Raw genomic sequence first — 15492 nt, 5'->3', positions numbered from 1 at the left:
CGTTAAACTTTTTCCCCACATGATGGAAGTTTGTCAATCCTAAGAAGCAGACCTGTATTTTTAAATGCACTCAGCACTGGCTGACAAAACTTTTTGCCAACTCTCAGGTTTCTCCTCCTTCTGCCAGTCTTGAAGTGCACATTTATCATTCCAGACAAAGCACACTGACTACTCACTTGTTTTGCTGGGTAGTACTATTGACTTAATTCATCTTGGTCTGGTTTCCAAAGTTTCTCATAACAAGAGAATTGATGAATGCTTCCATTTTGAGAGAATGTATAATAAGGAGGTCATCCATCCAAGAACATTATTCATAACTGTATGCTCTTTTGGTTCATCAGTAAAACTCCCAACTCTTAAATGTTTTCAGGCTTCTTAACTTAAAAAAATAGAGTTTATTTTTGATTCAGGCTGAATACTTTTCTTCTCATTTGAATCACATTTTCTTCAGGTGTTTTGTAGCTTTATTTCATTTCTTTCTACAGCTGACATGGCTGGGAAAACTGAAGTGAATACATAAAATTTAAGAAATTTTACATGTCGTGGAGCTACACTGTATTTTTTTAGTAAAGGCGAGCAAGCAAGAGTGATGCACACTGTCTTTAGGTCTGTTGCTTCACACATGCAACCATGCTTCCATTTCATTCATCATCTGGATGCAGATGTCAACATGTTTTATTGCTGTATCATTTGAGAGAGAGCGCAAATCTAGATGGTGATAAAGACAGAACAACTATAGAGCCCATTGCCACACGTGTGGTAAAACACAAATCAATGTTCAGATCTTGACACCATTGTAGGGCTCTGAAGGGGGCTCTTCAAGCCAGGTGTAGTGTGTGTGTGTGTGTGTGTGTGTGTGTGTGCGTGCGTGCGTGCGTGCGCATATGCGCTTCTGTCCCTTATGGCTCCACCCTACATCTCGGCAATTTGCTCCTTTTATCGCCATCAGGGGACCAAATGGTTTCTATAGCGACGGGCACCAGGAAGTTCTCAAAAAAAAATGTTTCGTTTTTGAAACCCCAGGGAGTGAGAGAGAGAGTGTGTGTGTAAGTGTGTCGGCACTGCAAACCAATTATGTTTATGACCGTATTTCTTTCCTGTATGAATTTACTGGGATCATGATATTGGTGCATTTTTCATTTTCCCGTGGAAGGATTTGCAGATGGTGTGCTGTTGCTTTTAACAGTTGTGTTTTACACGTCTGATGTTCAGATTCCTTATTTATTCTTGATTTTTTTTTACATCACTTATTGCCATCTTGTGCCCGTACACAAATTTGACTCTGTTTCAGACTGATAGACATGACATTGTTATTCTGCATGTGCCTGGCCAGAGGTGGTAGAGCCCAGAGACAGGATGTGTCATAAGATCTCGGCAGATGGACACACACAAACGTGTTGAAGCTCCCTCAGAGGCATCCATGTCCTCTCTCTGTCCGACTTTCTCTCTCATCTTTGTCTCACTCTTCTTTTCTTTTTTTTTGCTTTTTTTTTTTGCTTTCTCATGCCCACAAGGAGTTAAAATGTGTCAGCTTAAATATCATGGGGGCGGGCTTGTATCCCAAAAGCCTTATCAAGGTCCTAGCTTGCATTCTGTTGTGAGGAAAACAAGGTATGATGGTGTGAGAGGAAGTGAAATACATTTTATAAACTAAGAAAAGCACTTGCTCTTCAACCCACAGTAGAGTAAAATGCAATTAACATAAAGTAAAATGAGATTCCACTCAGGTACATCGAAGTCATTTAATTTTCAGTGTTCCGAATTAGTTTCAGCCTAGAGTGTTATCTCAGGTACTGTGACTAGCATACAGGTGTCAAAGAATACACCCAGTTGTGTATCATATGCCAAAACTGTCAGTGAGTCAAAACAGAATGAAAGACTGTCAGAGTTACCACAGCTAGACTTTGCACAGGAGGGTGCTCATTCAAGAATGAAAACATAAAACATAAAATAACACAAAAGTGCTGTACTAATAATGATGATTTAGAAGAGTAAAAAATAATAATTTCCATAATTTGTTAGACAAAGACACAATTTTTATACACCGCTACAGTTGATTTTAAATCTTTCAGCTTTAATTCAACTGGTTTTACAAAACTTGTGCATTTTCAGAGGTTTAAAATGAATCGACAAGCGGTTTTATAGCCAGGTGAGGCCTGTCAAGTTCTATAATCAGGAGAGGTCTTTATGAAAGAAAGTACAGAAGATTTAGGTGCAAACCACTGGTTATACTCAAGAACAGGAAGTCAGGATTTGACTTGCAGAAAATATTTTTTAAAGCCTGCATAGTTTAGAAAGAAGAAACCAAGATTAGAGAGATAAAAGTAGGTAGAAGGAAAGGAACGGCTCATGATCCAAAACATGCCATATCACTGCCAGTGGTACATGGGCCAGTAGTGTTTACTGATGATGAGACTGTTGGTAGAAGTAGCAGGATGAGTTTTGAAGTGTTTAGCACTATACTCTCTGCTCAGATTCAGCAGAATCCTGCATAACTGATCAAACAGCACTTCAGTGACCATGTCAGTCACCTGATTTGAACCTGATATAGCATGTTCTTTAGTTATTAAATACAATACTGAATGTAGAAACAAGCTAAACGTGATGATGGCTGTAGTAAAGCCCTGGATGGGCATCTCAAGGGAGGAAACAAAGAATTTGGTGATGTCCATGGGCTCAGGTTCAGTTCAGCTTTACTTGTATGGCATCAAATCACAGCAGCAACCACCTCATCTCAGTTTACTTTAGTAGGTGTACAGTCGGTGGCATTTCCAAATCTTTTATTTTACTTTCCTTTGTCTCAAAATAATATAAACACAAAATAATAAAATAGACATTAACGTGTTTTGTATTCTACCAATCCATGTTTGGAGTAACAAGGTGGATGATCAAGTTCAGTTCTAAGGACTTAAGCAAGATTTCTAAGACTTTTTTATACTATACTTTGTTTTATATAATCAGTAAAATGAAATGTAATTCTTCAATGAAGAGCAACTTTTTCTTTTCATTCTATTATATTTTTCTTTTCTCTTTCTTTTGGCACAAATTGGGTTGGACCCTGTGGATATCTGTGTACTTTCTTTCGTGGGCGTGTGGTCTTGAGCGTTTGCTTGTCGATGTGTTTGGCTTTGGAGCAATAACTTGTTGAATCGAAGCACATCATGCTGCCCACAAGTGTGTCTGTGTTTAAAACTTGAGAAAATGAGAAGTCCGCACAGATGTACACACACCAAGGGTGACTGCTTGTGCTACTTTGAATCCGCTTTGTCTTCTAAGAGATGGATTGTAGGCTGTCAGTCATGTGTGCAGGGTGGAATCCCCTGCCAAGACCTCCGCTGGCTCTGCTATTGGAAGATAGGACAGAAATGCGCTTGCTCGCATATGCACAAGCGCACACAAAATGCAGACACTCCGATACACTGCTCTGCATAATACCCTTTGCCAGCCTCCCCGTGTTGTGAAATGGCTTTGCTCCAGCCGTGGCCGTGTTTGTTAGCCGGTCTACTCAGACACGCACTCGCACAGTACTCAGCAGACGTTAAGCCAGGCTCCCTGCCTGCAATATAACCCTGCTTGATCCTCCATCACACACACACACACACACACACACACACACACACACACACACACACACACACACACACACACACTCTCTCTCTCTCTCTCTCTCTCACCCACTCTACCCTGCTGAGTGGCGGGCTGCAAGCTATCCACCTCTTGCCCACAAACGAGGAGAAGCCTTCTGTCAAAACCATCAAACCAAACCTGGCCTAAAGGTTCAATCCCCTCAAAAATCCCCTTTTGTTCAGCACCATGGCTCTGAGGTTCTGTGTGAAGCAATGAAGTGGGGGTTTTTTCACAACTGCAGGATAGAGAACAGAGAAGAATTAGTCTGCCAATAAATTATTGGTTGTCAACTATTAAAAAAAATAACCCTAAAGGCTATTTAATTGTTTAGATTAAAGACAGAAGTGGTTAACAAGAGTTCCGACCTGTCAAGTTAAGCAGCAAAAACTCTAAGTTTACTTGGTTAATCCCCCCACTGTGTTATCCTCACACCCTTGTCCCACATTCACCAGTTTTGTTCCCACACATTTATGTGTGGGTACAAAAGTAGCAATTGACAAGAATTTTTATTTATTTTTTTTAATTCAAATCATTCAGATTCTTACTCAGAGATGCCGTTTCTGTTGTTGTTGAGGTTTTTGTTGCCCCAGTTTCTGTAGATATCAACAAAGGTACTCTATCTTGAAACACCATCATTCTGATTTTGATCAATCAGGACTTGGGGTCGCTATAAGCGTCGTTGCTATTTATTTCTCCTTTTACATCCTCAACTTTTCTTTGTAGTTGCCAGAAAAACTACTTTTGGTAAACTTGGATTTTGTGTTTGTCCACATGTTTTAAATGTAATGCACATGTAAATTTAACCAGCTGGGGTAGGATGAAAAGTCTCAGAATCGCCAACATAGTCATGATCCATTGTCTTACAGTCTGTAGTATATTATAGTCAATTTTTGCCAGTCTGTTTGATGGTTTTTGAGCTATTTCAGGCTGGATCAAGTGGTCAACTGAATGACCCATTGAAAAACATTTTTATCCCTGGTATGATGATGTTGCTATGTGTAAAAAGCATTTATAAATCAATTTTATTGCAGAAGTACACAGCTTTCCACTCTACTGATCTGGTGAATTCCCCTAACACACACACAAATGCACGCACATGCGCGCACACCTCAGTAAATGTCAGACACCCCAGGATTCAGCTTCAATGTCTCATAAAAGCTCTGTCTTTGTACTTCAGGTAAGTGTCCAGCTCCTCCTGGAAACAGCCAATATTTTTGACCATCCATCGTCTGTCTCTCTCCATGTGCAGTGTGTGATTAAGGCAATTACACTGCCTCTTCAGAAAACCGCATCCCGGTGCTAAAAAGCTGTGAAAATAAAATGCATAGACCAATAACAAGCGAGAGAAATTTAGGCATAAATAGACACGGCTGAAAAGCTTTCTTTGATTGAAGATGGCAAAAGTCAATGGTGTTCATTGAGCTTCCATGCTAACTGGAGCCACAGAGTGGACATTAGAGCATCAAGGACAGGCTTTCATTGCACTAAAACCATATAGTAGCTACTAGATACTTTCACCCGCTGGCTGGTCAATTTGTACCCCTGCAGTGTTCCTGAGGTAAAAAGCCAGCTTTATTTGTGCAGCAAGGAACAGCTTTTAAGAAGAGAAATATTTAGCTGCAGTCAGGTGGACTGACAGGACCTTACTGCAGGTGGCCAAAATGAACCGGACAAACTGAGGTTGGGCATAGATTAAAGAAAATAAAGAGAGAAGCATAGCTGTTGTGCTTCTCTTGGCCTGCAATACGCAGTCCATCCACATTAGTTCTGATCACTGGCTGCCTCAAGGCTTTCTCTTTCTCTTCTTCCATCTTTCTCTCTCTCCCCTTCCCTCTCTTTGTTTACCACATAGAGGTTGATTTATGTCGGCTGCACTTGGCAGAGTTGGGTGGCGTGGGCGAGATACAGCAGCTGAAGGGGAGAGAGAGAGAGAGAGAGAGAGAGAAAGGGGAAGCAAAAGGCCAAATCAGAGTGATGTATCAAGAGAGAGGAATGGAGAGATGAGCAGAAAGGAGGAAACACAATAGTGAGGATTGGATGAGAATATTAAGTGAGTGGGGAGAGATTACAGGAGGGAGGTTGGGTGAAGAGACAGAGAGAGGTGTTGCACTGGCCTCAGGTGTCTCTCTGATTTGTATCTTTTATGACGCTGCTTCATGTCAGAACACAAGGTCTCATGCTGCAGTCCCTCTGGCTCAGTCGCTCTGGTTGTGTATTTCCTTCTCATTCCTCTTATTATGGTTACTCGTACGTATTCATGTTGTCATCAACAGTCGTGCTCAGGATAGGTTTGGTTGGAGCACATGGTTTTACATTATATGAGCCCAGTGATGAAGTCTAAGTTGTTGATTTAATGTTCTTTATATCGTTCCTGGAATCTACAGCACTTTGTTGTTTCTAAATGTACGAAAAACAAATTTGACTTGACTTCAGATGTTACACTGTGTCTCATTCCCACCCATCCCAGACCAACACCTTGTAATGATCTTGGATACAGAATCGTTTTGAGGTTTCCTACTTTGTCAGACACCAAGATGTTGGCGGAAATGGAACCTTTTGGTGTCGCGAGTCGATCGGGCTTGTTCTGGTACTTGTACGCTTAAATTTGGGGAGTTTGGAGGCCGAATCAACTCCTTTGTCTTGCCTCTTGTCATTCCTGCACAGTTTTTGTGGTGTTTTAAGGTGCAGTGTCCTTCTTAGGGATGCTGCTAACATTTGGGCAGTGTCACTGGAAGGGAGGGGCTTGTGGTCTGGCAGTATTAAGATGGATGGCGTGTTTGAAAGTAACTTCTAAAGTACATGAATTCCAAAGCCTAAGACTTAAAAAGCCCAACAGAAGATTCCTTTGTATCAAGAATGTTCACTAATTTCTGTTTATATTTTCTGCACTGCTTATAGTTGCTTATAATAATGCTCTTTAAAGACTTTTTGCTGCACTCTTTTTGCACATTGTTGAATCTCATAGATTACTGAATTATGATATAGCTTTTTTCCCCCAAGTATTTTCATGATAAATTTCAGACTTGACCAGCCAGAAGTACAAAGTTGTACTGGCAAGTGTACCAAATTTCATTCTCTCGAGTGCTTTCCAAAGAATTAATTAATGCAAAAATGTTAACTGTGGTGGCAGTAGAGTCATAATGATTCAGCATCTGGAGACCGCACATGCTTGCTTGTACATTCAAGGGCAATACATGCATATTTTAATGTATATTCTGACTTGGTTTTAGTGTTTGCTGAAAAGAATACCTCATTGATGGCAAACTTGTCTTTTCTTTGTCTTCCCTCTTGTAGCTGGTCAGCTAAGCCAGTCAGCTTATTTCTCCCTCCAGCTGCCCTACACTGTACTGGGGCTCGGACGCAGCGCCAACTTCCTGGATCACCTTTTCGTCGGCATCCCCCGGCAGCCTGGAGAGACGGTGAGGAAATTTTACCGAGATAACTGCCAGTACTTCTGCTGCAGGGTTCATGGTCTCACAGAATGTCTGAGGAAGATTCCTTTACAGAGCTTATGTCACAGCAAATAGCAAAAGGAAGGAAAGTTGTGCAAAAAAATGAGCCTTTTACAACCCCAGGTGCAAAGTGATTTAAAATACAACACTTGTAGTCAAATTCCAGATTAAGTCATTTCTGAGCAGCTTAACGTGTCCTGAATTTAACAGTGTACGGCATGCCTGACTAAGACATTGAATGTCTCTGTAATGAGCCTCGGAATCGTGGTTTTAAAAACAAGAAAATCTTCCAAGAAAATATCAAATGATGGATGAATTAATGGAGGGAGCAATTGAAGCACTTTTTGTAAGTCATAAGCGGAGAGCAAAAAAGTTGTTTTTCTCCAACTGCTCCAGCATTTTTCATGATGATGCTTGATGTAGCACATTTCTTCCAGGGATTGTGAGATTAGTTTGAAAGGTGTTTCGTGAAGGTTCAGTAGAGGGATTTCCCTCCACATACTTTCTTATCAAATTAGAAAGTGAGGTAAACAGAGACTACAGTATCTCCCTAATCTTGCAAAGGCATTTAATGCTTGGTTGAGATTTTTCTTTAATTAAAGCAGTAGTTTATGCAAGGAACTATTTTATACCTTGTTTGCCAAATGACATAAACACAACTGTTTGCTTGCTGTTGACGTTAGTTCATAAATATAGAAAGAGAGACGTTAGTCTGTACATTTTATAGCTTTTATGCTTGAAATATAAAAATAAAATATAAAAAAGAATTATCATGCATCTTAGCTTTAAAAAAAAAAACTATGACATCTTCACAATCTCACAGTTACTACTTTTTTTCTCTCCAAGTTTTACTGGAAGTCTTTGGTTTGATTTATGTATAATTCACCTAAACACAGGCCAGCAGTTTTATTTTTGTAGGGATTTTCACATTTTATTTACCTCTGCTTCTCCTGCTTAATGAGGACAATATTTTCTCCGGTGTCATAAACAATGATTTGACTTGAAAAAGCATATTTTGCCACCCACATCTCACTAGAGGCGTGATTGCGCAGTAGAATCTAGGTGAAAGAAAATCAGATTTCCCTGCCCATTTAATGACTAAAAAGTAAATAAAGGTTGAGAGAATTATGTGACACAGATTGATGCTTTACGGAAGCTAGATTACACAGCTCCTTTTTAATGTATGGGATGATTGATGACATCAACAGAGGAATTAATAAAGGTGTAGCGAGCTTCCCACTGAAATAGAAATGCTAATGGCTTCCTTTTTTACTACTTCTACACATCTTTGCTGAGCAACCAGCTAAATGACTGTTTATGAATGACTCTGAATCAACCACATATGTGATTCCTGTCATACGGCAACAGATCAGTATAGTAATAATAAAAAAATGGTTTTATTTTATGGTTTTTATCTATTCTTTGTCTATATTTCTACTCTTCACTACCTCTAATCTCATCTCTCTTCAGTTCAGCTCTCTCCGCCTTCGTCTCCGTCTCTCTTTTTCTCTCTGTAACGTAGCACTGTCACTCTGAATATTAGGCACGACAGGGCCCCTTTTCCCTCCTGTGTGGTACCAAGGTTTTCGTTGAACAGCTGATTAGAATTGCAGATGGCTCAGTCCGCTAGTCAGACAGCATAGGGCACCGGAAACACTCATCACAAACAAACTGCGTTATTGTCCTCTTTCCACACCCTCCTTTTTCCCATGCAAAGGAATGCAATCCTTTTTCCCTCATTTTTCCTCCTCTCTTGTCCCTTTTACAGTGTGAATTAATTAATGCCTAAAGATGTGCGCTATTATGCAGAGTAGTTTTTTCTTTGGTGCCCAGAGGGACTGGGGAGTGGAGTACCTCCATTGAATCTACCTGTAATGAGAAAAGAGGCGAAGGTTTAGAAATCTGATCGTTACGCCACCCTGCACAGTCGGCTTATTTAGCTCTTTCTGTTTGCCAGCTCTCTTGATCTGCTTGTCTCTCATTTTTGTTTTGTTTCAATCTTTATTTCTGTCCTGTTTTCTTCCTGTCTCCCCTGCTGTGCCCTTTACACTTTCTCCAGCACAAAGAGAGTTTCTGCCCGCTGGTTCGCAGAAGGCGATGTTTTGTAGAATCTTAGTGGATATCTTCTTCCCTCTGTCCAATCAGTCCTCTCATTTATTCACCCCTCCTCATCTTTCTCTGTGAGTCTCAGTCCTCCTGTTCACTTATCTTCCACCCAGGGGATTCCCTTTGCTGTTCAAAGTGGTTTACTTCACTAATCAGTCCCCTACTTGTCACTCTCACTCTCTCTGTCTTCCTCATCCTCTAACTCTGTATCTGTCTCTCTCACTCTCCATAGTGTGCCAGTTTTCCTGGCTTTGAACCAGAGTATCTCTCGTTCTCTCTGAAGACTTAGGAACACTTTTCTCTTCCAAACAGCCAGATCGGATCTGCTCCCAGGCAGCGGTAGTGGAGGCTGACTCGTCTCCAGCTCTGCTCCCCCGCCAGTTGCCGCACCAACGGCAGTGCTTTCCAAGAGCTAAGCGACAATGGCTGGCGGCTAGAATGTGCTTGTTATGTAAAAAGCAATGCCGTTGCTGTACGCTTATTCAAAATAGCAAGATGTAGTTCCTTCCAATTGATGAAGAAAGGAGTCACAATTAAAGAGCAGTGGCACTTACAGATTCTGCCAAACGTAGAACTGGAATTCTTTCCTCTGAACTGCGAGTATAGTTACAGCCTTTAAATCATTAATATATTGCCCCCTTCTCCTATTTATACCACTGCGCTCTTAACCCATTATGAGCCAGAGAACAACCCCAGTTGCCTGAGCAGGCTCTTAAAGCAGAATAATATGGATAAGAACGCTAGCAGACACAGACGACTACACTGGGCTTTTCCAGAAACCTAAGCCCTGTTTTATAAAGATGCTAAATACGGCCTGTGTCAGTCTCATGTCAGATGTCACCACTAGTTGCTGAGCCCTAAGGCAGCAAACAACTAAAAATGAAACTGAAACTTATGCAGAGTCAAGCTGCTGTCAAACAGTTCTCCAAGCAAATGTTTGTAAACTCTGCAGTTATGTTAAGTCTGTCTTAACCATCTCAGAACTTTAGATATTCCCCAATATAAAAGACTTCTTTTTTTTCCTCTTGCAAAGTAGCCTCATTTATTCACTTTGCAAGGCATAATTAACTCGTGTGGTAAACGGGTTGCCCCTTCTCGTGCCAAAGTATTCATGTGCAAGACACTGAACTTGTTCTGGCAAGGACACAGTGGAAAGTGGTTTGCAGAAAGTTAAAAGGCACTCTGTAATTGCAGATCTTTTAGAGAAGCGATTTCCTCGTTCAAATCCAAGTCATAGCCTGATGTTTCTAGGCTAAAACCAGGCTTCCTTTCTCCTACTCTTTGAGCTAACAAGGTAAAAATGATTGCAGTATTTAGTAATTAGGGATGTTTGTGGCGTGATGAGGTTTTGCCACCTTTTTAGTATACAATCAAATATACAATATGGTTTCTTGCTGTAAAAGCAAAATCATTTTTTCTTTGTAAATTTGTTGGATTTTTTTCTTGTACATATGTCTCATTACCTTTGTCTTAATTAAAAAAAGAAATCTAATCTGCTTTCATGCATAACTATGAGGTTCAATATATTCATCATACTGTTTTAACTTTTGCTTATTTTCATGATACCTGCATGTAACGGCCCTGCTTAACCTTTCAGGCTTTCATTTTTGCATTTAAATTTTGAATCAGGCAATGTGGCTAAATGCTTTAAAATCATAGTAAAGTGTAAGTTATCTGCTCCAGTCTACAAATGTAGGCAGAAAAAAGGCTAAAAAAAAAAAAAAAGAATTGGACAGTATGTCCCATTTGTCCTCATTATCGCCACTGTGGTGTCCTTTTGTAAGACCTGTACCCCTACCTGTACAGGGAAGCTGTTCAGTGACCAGCAGGTCAGATTGTGGTTGCACTGAGCAGCTTCTACACAAGAAAAGTACTTTAGTATATTCAGAGTGTTCCTGCAAACAAGAGCTTTTGACACTAAAACATCTCAAACTAAAATAAGCTTTAAGATGAGCCTGAGGGATCTGTCTGTCAAACACTGTCTTTCCCTCGCCTACACAGAAATGAGTCGAGATCTAATCAGGAAATATAAAGCAAAACTCTTATTTGGGTAAACTAGGAATGTATCATAATTTAAAAGCAGTATCCCTGCCACTGTGGACACTCAGTGTTAATATAATCACTGTTGATATAATACCAAACAAAGAAACCAGTAAACATGAGCATTCAAGTTGTAAATGAAACACAGGAGACAAGACATCATTAACATAAAATACTTTTGTTTTTCCAGAATTTGCTAAATTGAAGTGGTAATATTCAAAAACACTACTTATCTTACTTAATAGTAATTCTGAATCTCTAACTTGTAAATTTTCAAGCTGCAGTCTTCAGATGTGATGTAGTGAGTCATTACTGGACTGGAGATTTTTGTCAAAATAATTGACTTCAGTTAGAATTTTGTATGTACTTTTAATGTGTGTTCTAACTTTCAACTCCCATAAATCCAGTCTTCAAAGCAGACCTTTCTGCTGCTGCGATGTGATGCGTTACATGATGAAAAGACCATGTGAATTTCATCAAGACGGAGACTGACTTCTCCAGATGGCTGCGCTCGCACACAAACTGCCACAGAAATCCTTTATCATACATGCAAATACACCCGGCCATATGTACCACACTCACAATAAAGACAAAAAAGGGTTTTATTCACCATAGCCTGGGTAATTTATTTCAAGTAGTAGGTTATCTATGTCTGAAACACACGGCTTAAAATAGCAAGTCCACAGTAGCTAAGAATGAGACCCATTACTCTGCCTCGAAGGGCTTAACATACATATTGTGTCGGTGTGTGCATATCTTAAAGCAGTCTGCTTGTATTGCACATATGGTTGCTATAATGTATTACTGTGAATAAAGATAATCAGTTAATGTGTTTTTCTTCTCTTTTCAGGAGATAAGGAACAAGGAGTGGACGGCCATCATTCCCAACTCTCAACTTATTGTCATGCCTTTCCCACATGATACACCCCGCAGGTACATAAACGCTTACACCTCTAGATATAATACAATATAGACGGGTCACAAATGGCTGCTTTCCTTGTTCACAGTCATATAATTTGCTCAGAGAACCTGTTAACATTTGTTACTATGGACACTATTCAACACTTTTAACCGCCTCGCCTGATGTCATTTGCTGGCATATTCGAGTTAATGTTACCCTCAGCTCGCTCCAGACAGCGTCTCTGTGGTATATCTTCACAAAACAATACCCAGAAGTGAGAAAACATGCTCACGCACACACGCTATTACCTCGCAGCATGTGTCCTCATGTTATCATGACGCTATTCACATGTAGCTGAAAACCCAGGAGGAGCTCCAGATGGCTAGTCATCGCAGACAAACAATGACACACATGCACTTTCCTCGATAGGCTCATAACACTTGCATGTTTGCCAACGCACACATACCTACATATACACCACGAGTGAAATCAGACTAACTGACTGTTTATATGAAAACAGGCGCCTTGGTAGTCTTTTCACACAAAGTACAAGCTAACAGATTGCAAGATGTATCATGATGAAGATAAAGTTAATACATCAAAGTGGCTGGATTTCTGGAAATACATAAAAGTTCTTAGAAACTAGAGAGAGCGCAGTCTTTCATTCTGTTCAGCTGTATGACCAGAAAGTGAAAGAGTTGTTCGTTTATTTATTTTAACATAACACAGTCTCTGCTAATGTCCAGCATTTTGGTAATTGCATTGTTTTTCTGTCAGATAAAACTATGGCAAAACATAAAACAGCATATGGCAATCTTTCTTTGTCTCGCTTTCTCCCTCTCTCTCCCTCTTCTTAGTTGGAGCGCTAAATTGTACCTTACTCCCAGCAACAGCGTGTTGCTGACGGCCATCGCACTGATCGGCGTGTGTGTCTTCATCCTTGTTATTATTGGGATCCTTCATTGGCAAGAGAAGGTCAGAACACACACACACACACACAGACACAGACACAGAGTAGCGTGTTGTAGTTAATGTTGGCCTCTTCCTGGTGATTTACTGCTTCAGAGTGTGAGTGTGTGTATGTGTGTGTGAGACAGAGAGAGAGAGAGAGCAGATTGGTCACAACCAGCAGCAGATGGGTCTCACTGTCCCTGTCCTGTAGTCCTCTCGCCTCCCACCAAGACACACATACACACTCTTTCTCTCGCTCTACCTCTCTCTCTCTCGTTCTCGGGGTCACAACCTGGAAGGACGTTCAGCTGTAATTGCCTTCTTCTGTCCTTTCAGCACGGCAGATCTGCTGTTCATTACCGCCATAAATGTGCTCTCCAGGGAGTCGATGCATGTTTTCATGTTTTTGGTTTTGTTTTTTTTCTTCACCACCTCCGGTGAAGAAAAAAAACTGTTTTCTTTTTCTTTCTTTTTTTAATGGAGGCACACACACACACATCACAGTCTCAGAAAAATGTATCCCATCATAGCAGGGTTGATGACACTCAGACACAAACACAAATTATCGCAAATGTTCTCTTTTTTTCTGGATTGTTTCCTTTTTCATCCACACACACACACACACACACACACACACACACACACACACACACACACACACACACACACACACACACACACACACACAGTCTGCTGGGCTGAGCAGTGCAGTAAGTTGTTGGCATCTTCTCCAAACCATCTGCCGTGAGACCATGTGCACTTAATGTGTTCCTGTGTGTGTGTTTGTGTGTGTGTGCGCGTCTTCACTCAGGTTGACATGCAGCATGGTTACACACACAGAAGGGCTCTAATTGCCCTCTTTTTTAGAAACGTGGGTGTGTGTGCATCAGCTTCATCTGAGCTGATGCGAAATTCAAAAAGATAAAAATAAATAAATAAGCATGGCTGGTGCCCAAACTACGTACACAAGATACATCTAGCAGGCTCAGGTGGATGGGAGGAGTGATGAGTGTGTGGATGAAAGCTATGTTGCAAGAGCAGGAAATGGGGAATGCAATTAAGAAAACGGTTATTTCACTCTTAAAGGTTATTTACGATTCTGTTTATACACAAGCTACTTAAACGTGCTTGGGTGCAGCCCTTCAAAAAAAAAAGCAGAAATGCTTAGCTCAACATGAATCGTACTGTACATACGTCAAATGCTGATTGGTTGAAAGTTGGACAGTATAGTATTGACATTAGTTTTTGGAACAACAGGTTGGAGTTTGAATCCCAGTTAGCACATACACCCAGTAAAGCTAGATGTTAACCATGTCTACATCTGGTACCAATCGAACTCCTTCAGTTCACATGCTGACGTATCCTTGGACACGGTACTGAACTCCAAGTTGCCCCTGATGCATCCATCAGACTGTGTCAATGCCAGAAAGCACTTAGGCGTAGATAAAAGCATATGAATGTTTGTGTGGATGAGACTTGTAGTAAGAAACCGCTTTGAGTGCTCAACTGAGTAGAAAGGCTATATGAGTACCCGTCCATTTACCAAACATCAAAGATAAAAGAACAGCATGAAAAGCTCAGACAGTGGCTACGTTGGACACTTTTACACACATTTCACTTCAGTTCTGTTATGTTCAGTCCCAGTGTGTACTGTTGTTGAGTAGCCCACAGATTCAACTCAGTTCTGTCTTGTTCTCACAGAAAGAAAGAAGGAAGCGGTTGTCAGTCATAAACCAACAAAATATTTGGCTTTGAACACTGTGGTGTCCATAGGCTGACTAGTCACAGTAATCAAAAATGTCTCACTACCCCCCACTGTACCCCTAATAAGAGTAATAGTTACTAGTTCCAGAAAGGTTTTTGGTCTTTTTGACTACTCGTTTCAGAGTTCTCATTTCCGCAGCATGCAGTTCAGTAACATTTTCTTAATGGTTTAATAATATGGTGGTATATCATATAGTACTTGCAAACTCATGATAGGCTTTGATTAGATAGATTAGAAGCAGCACAGGAATATATTATTCAAATGCACCGAAATATGTAACATCGCACTCATCATCATTTCAATTCAGAACAAAACACTGCACCACATTGGTGAGGCATCCAACATTCACAATGCATATGAAAACTCATTTGATTCAGATTACTAAGTGCATTATCAGGTTTCCACTGTGCATAATCCTGAGCTTCCACTGTGCATGCAGCAGAACTTCAGGTTCAGTGATTGAAGTTCTTATTGAAATGCTCCTTGGGAGTCACAGTTGAATTAAGCCGTGTTTGCACTTGACTAGTACTACCTGGGGAACTCTGTGCAGTTGGAATATTTGCAGAGGTAGTCTGTGATGTTTATCCCATGCAAATCTGCCAAGGCTGCAATTTGAAAAGTAGAAATTCCAATTATCTACCATGTTACAC

The 15492-nt window shown here is 40.5% G+C and overlaps 1 protein-coding gene across 1 annotated transcript in view; it reads left to right on the top strand.

The window, feature by feature from the left end:
• The window catches only part of itfg1 (integrin alpha FG-GAP repeat containing 1), a 163333-nt gene that overhangs the window by 135837 nt on the left and 12004 nt on the right, over nucleotides 1-15492 (top strand). The window contains exons 15-17 of the mRNA XM_026175418.1: nucleotides 6922-7046; nucleotides 12076-12158; nucleotides 12984-13101. Of these exons, the coding sequence (XP_026031203.1) occupies nucleotides 6922-7046; nucleotides 12076-12158; nucleotides 12984-13101 (326 nt within the window). The remainder of the gene's footprint in view (nucleotides 1-6921; nucleotides 7047-12075; nucleotides 12159-12983; nucleotides 13102-15492) is intronic.

The sequence above is a fragment of the Astatotilapia calliptera genome, chromosome 1, assembly GCF_900246225.1.
Source record: "Astatotilapia calliptera chromosome 1, fAstCal1.2, whole genome shotgun sequence".
Taxonomy (NCBI): domain Eukaryota; kingdom Metazoa; phylum Chordata; class Actinopteri; order Cichliformes; family Cichlidae; genus Astatotilapia; species Astatotilapia calliptera.
The sequence above is the reverse complement of the archived record's forward strand: the minus strand, read 5'-3'. Positions and strand labels throughout refer to the sequence as shown.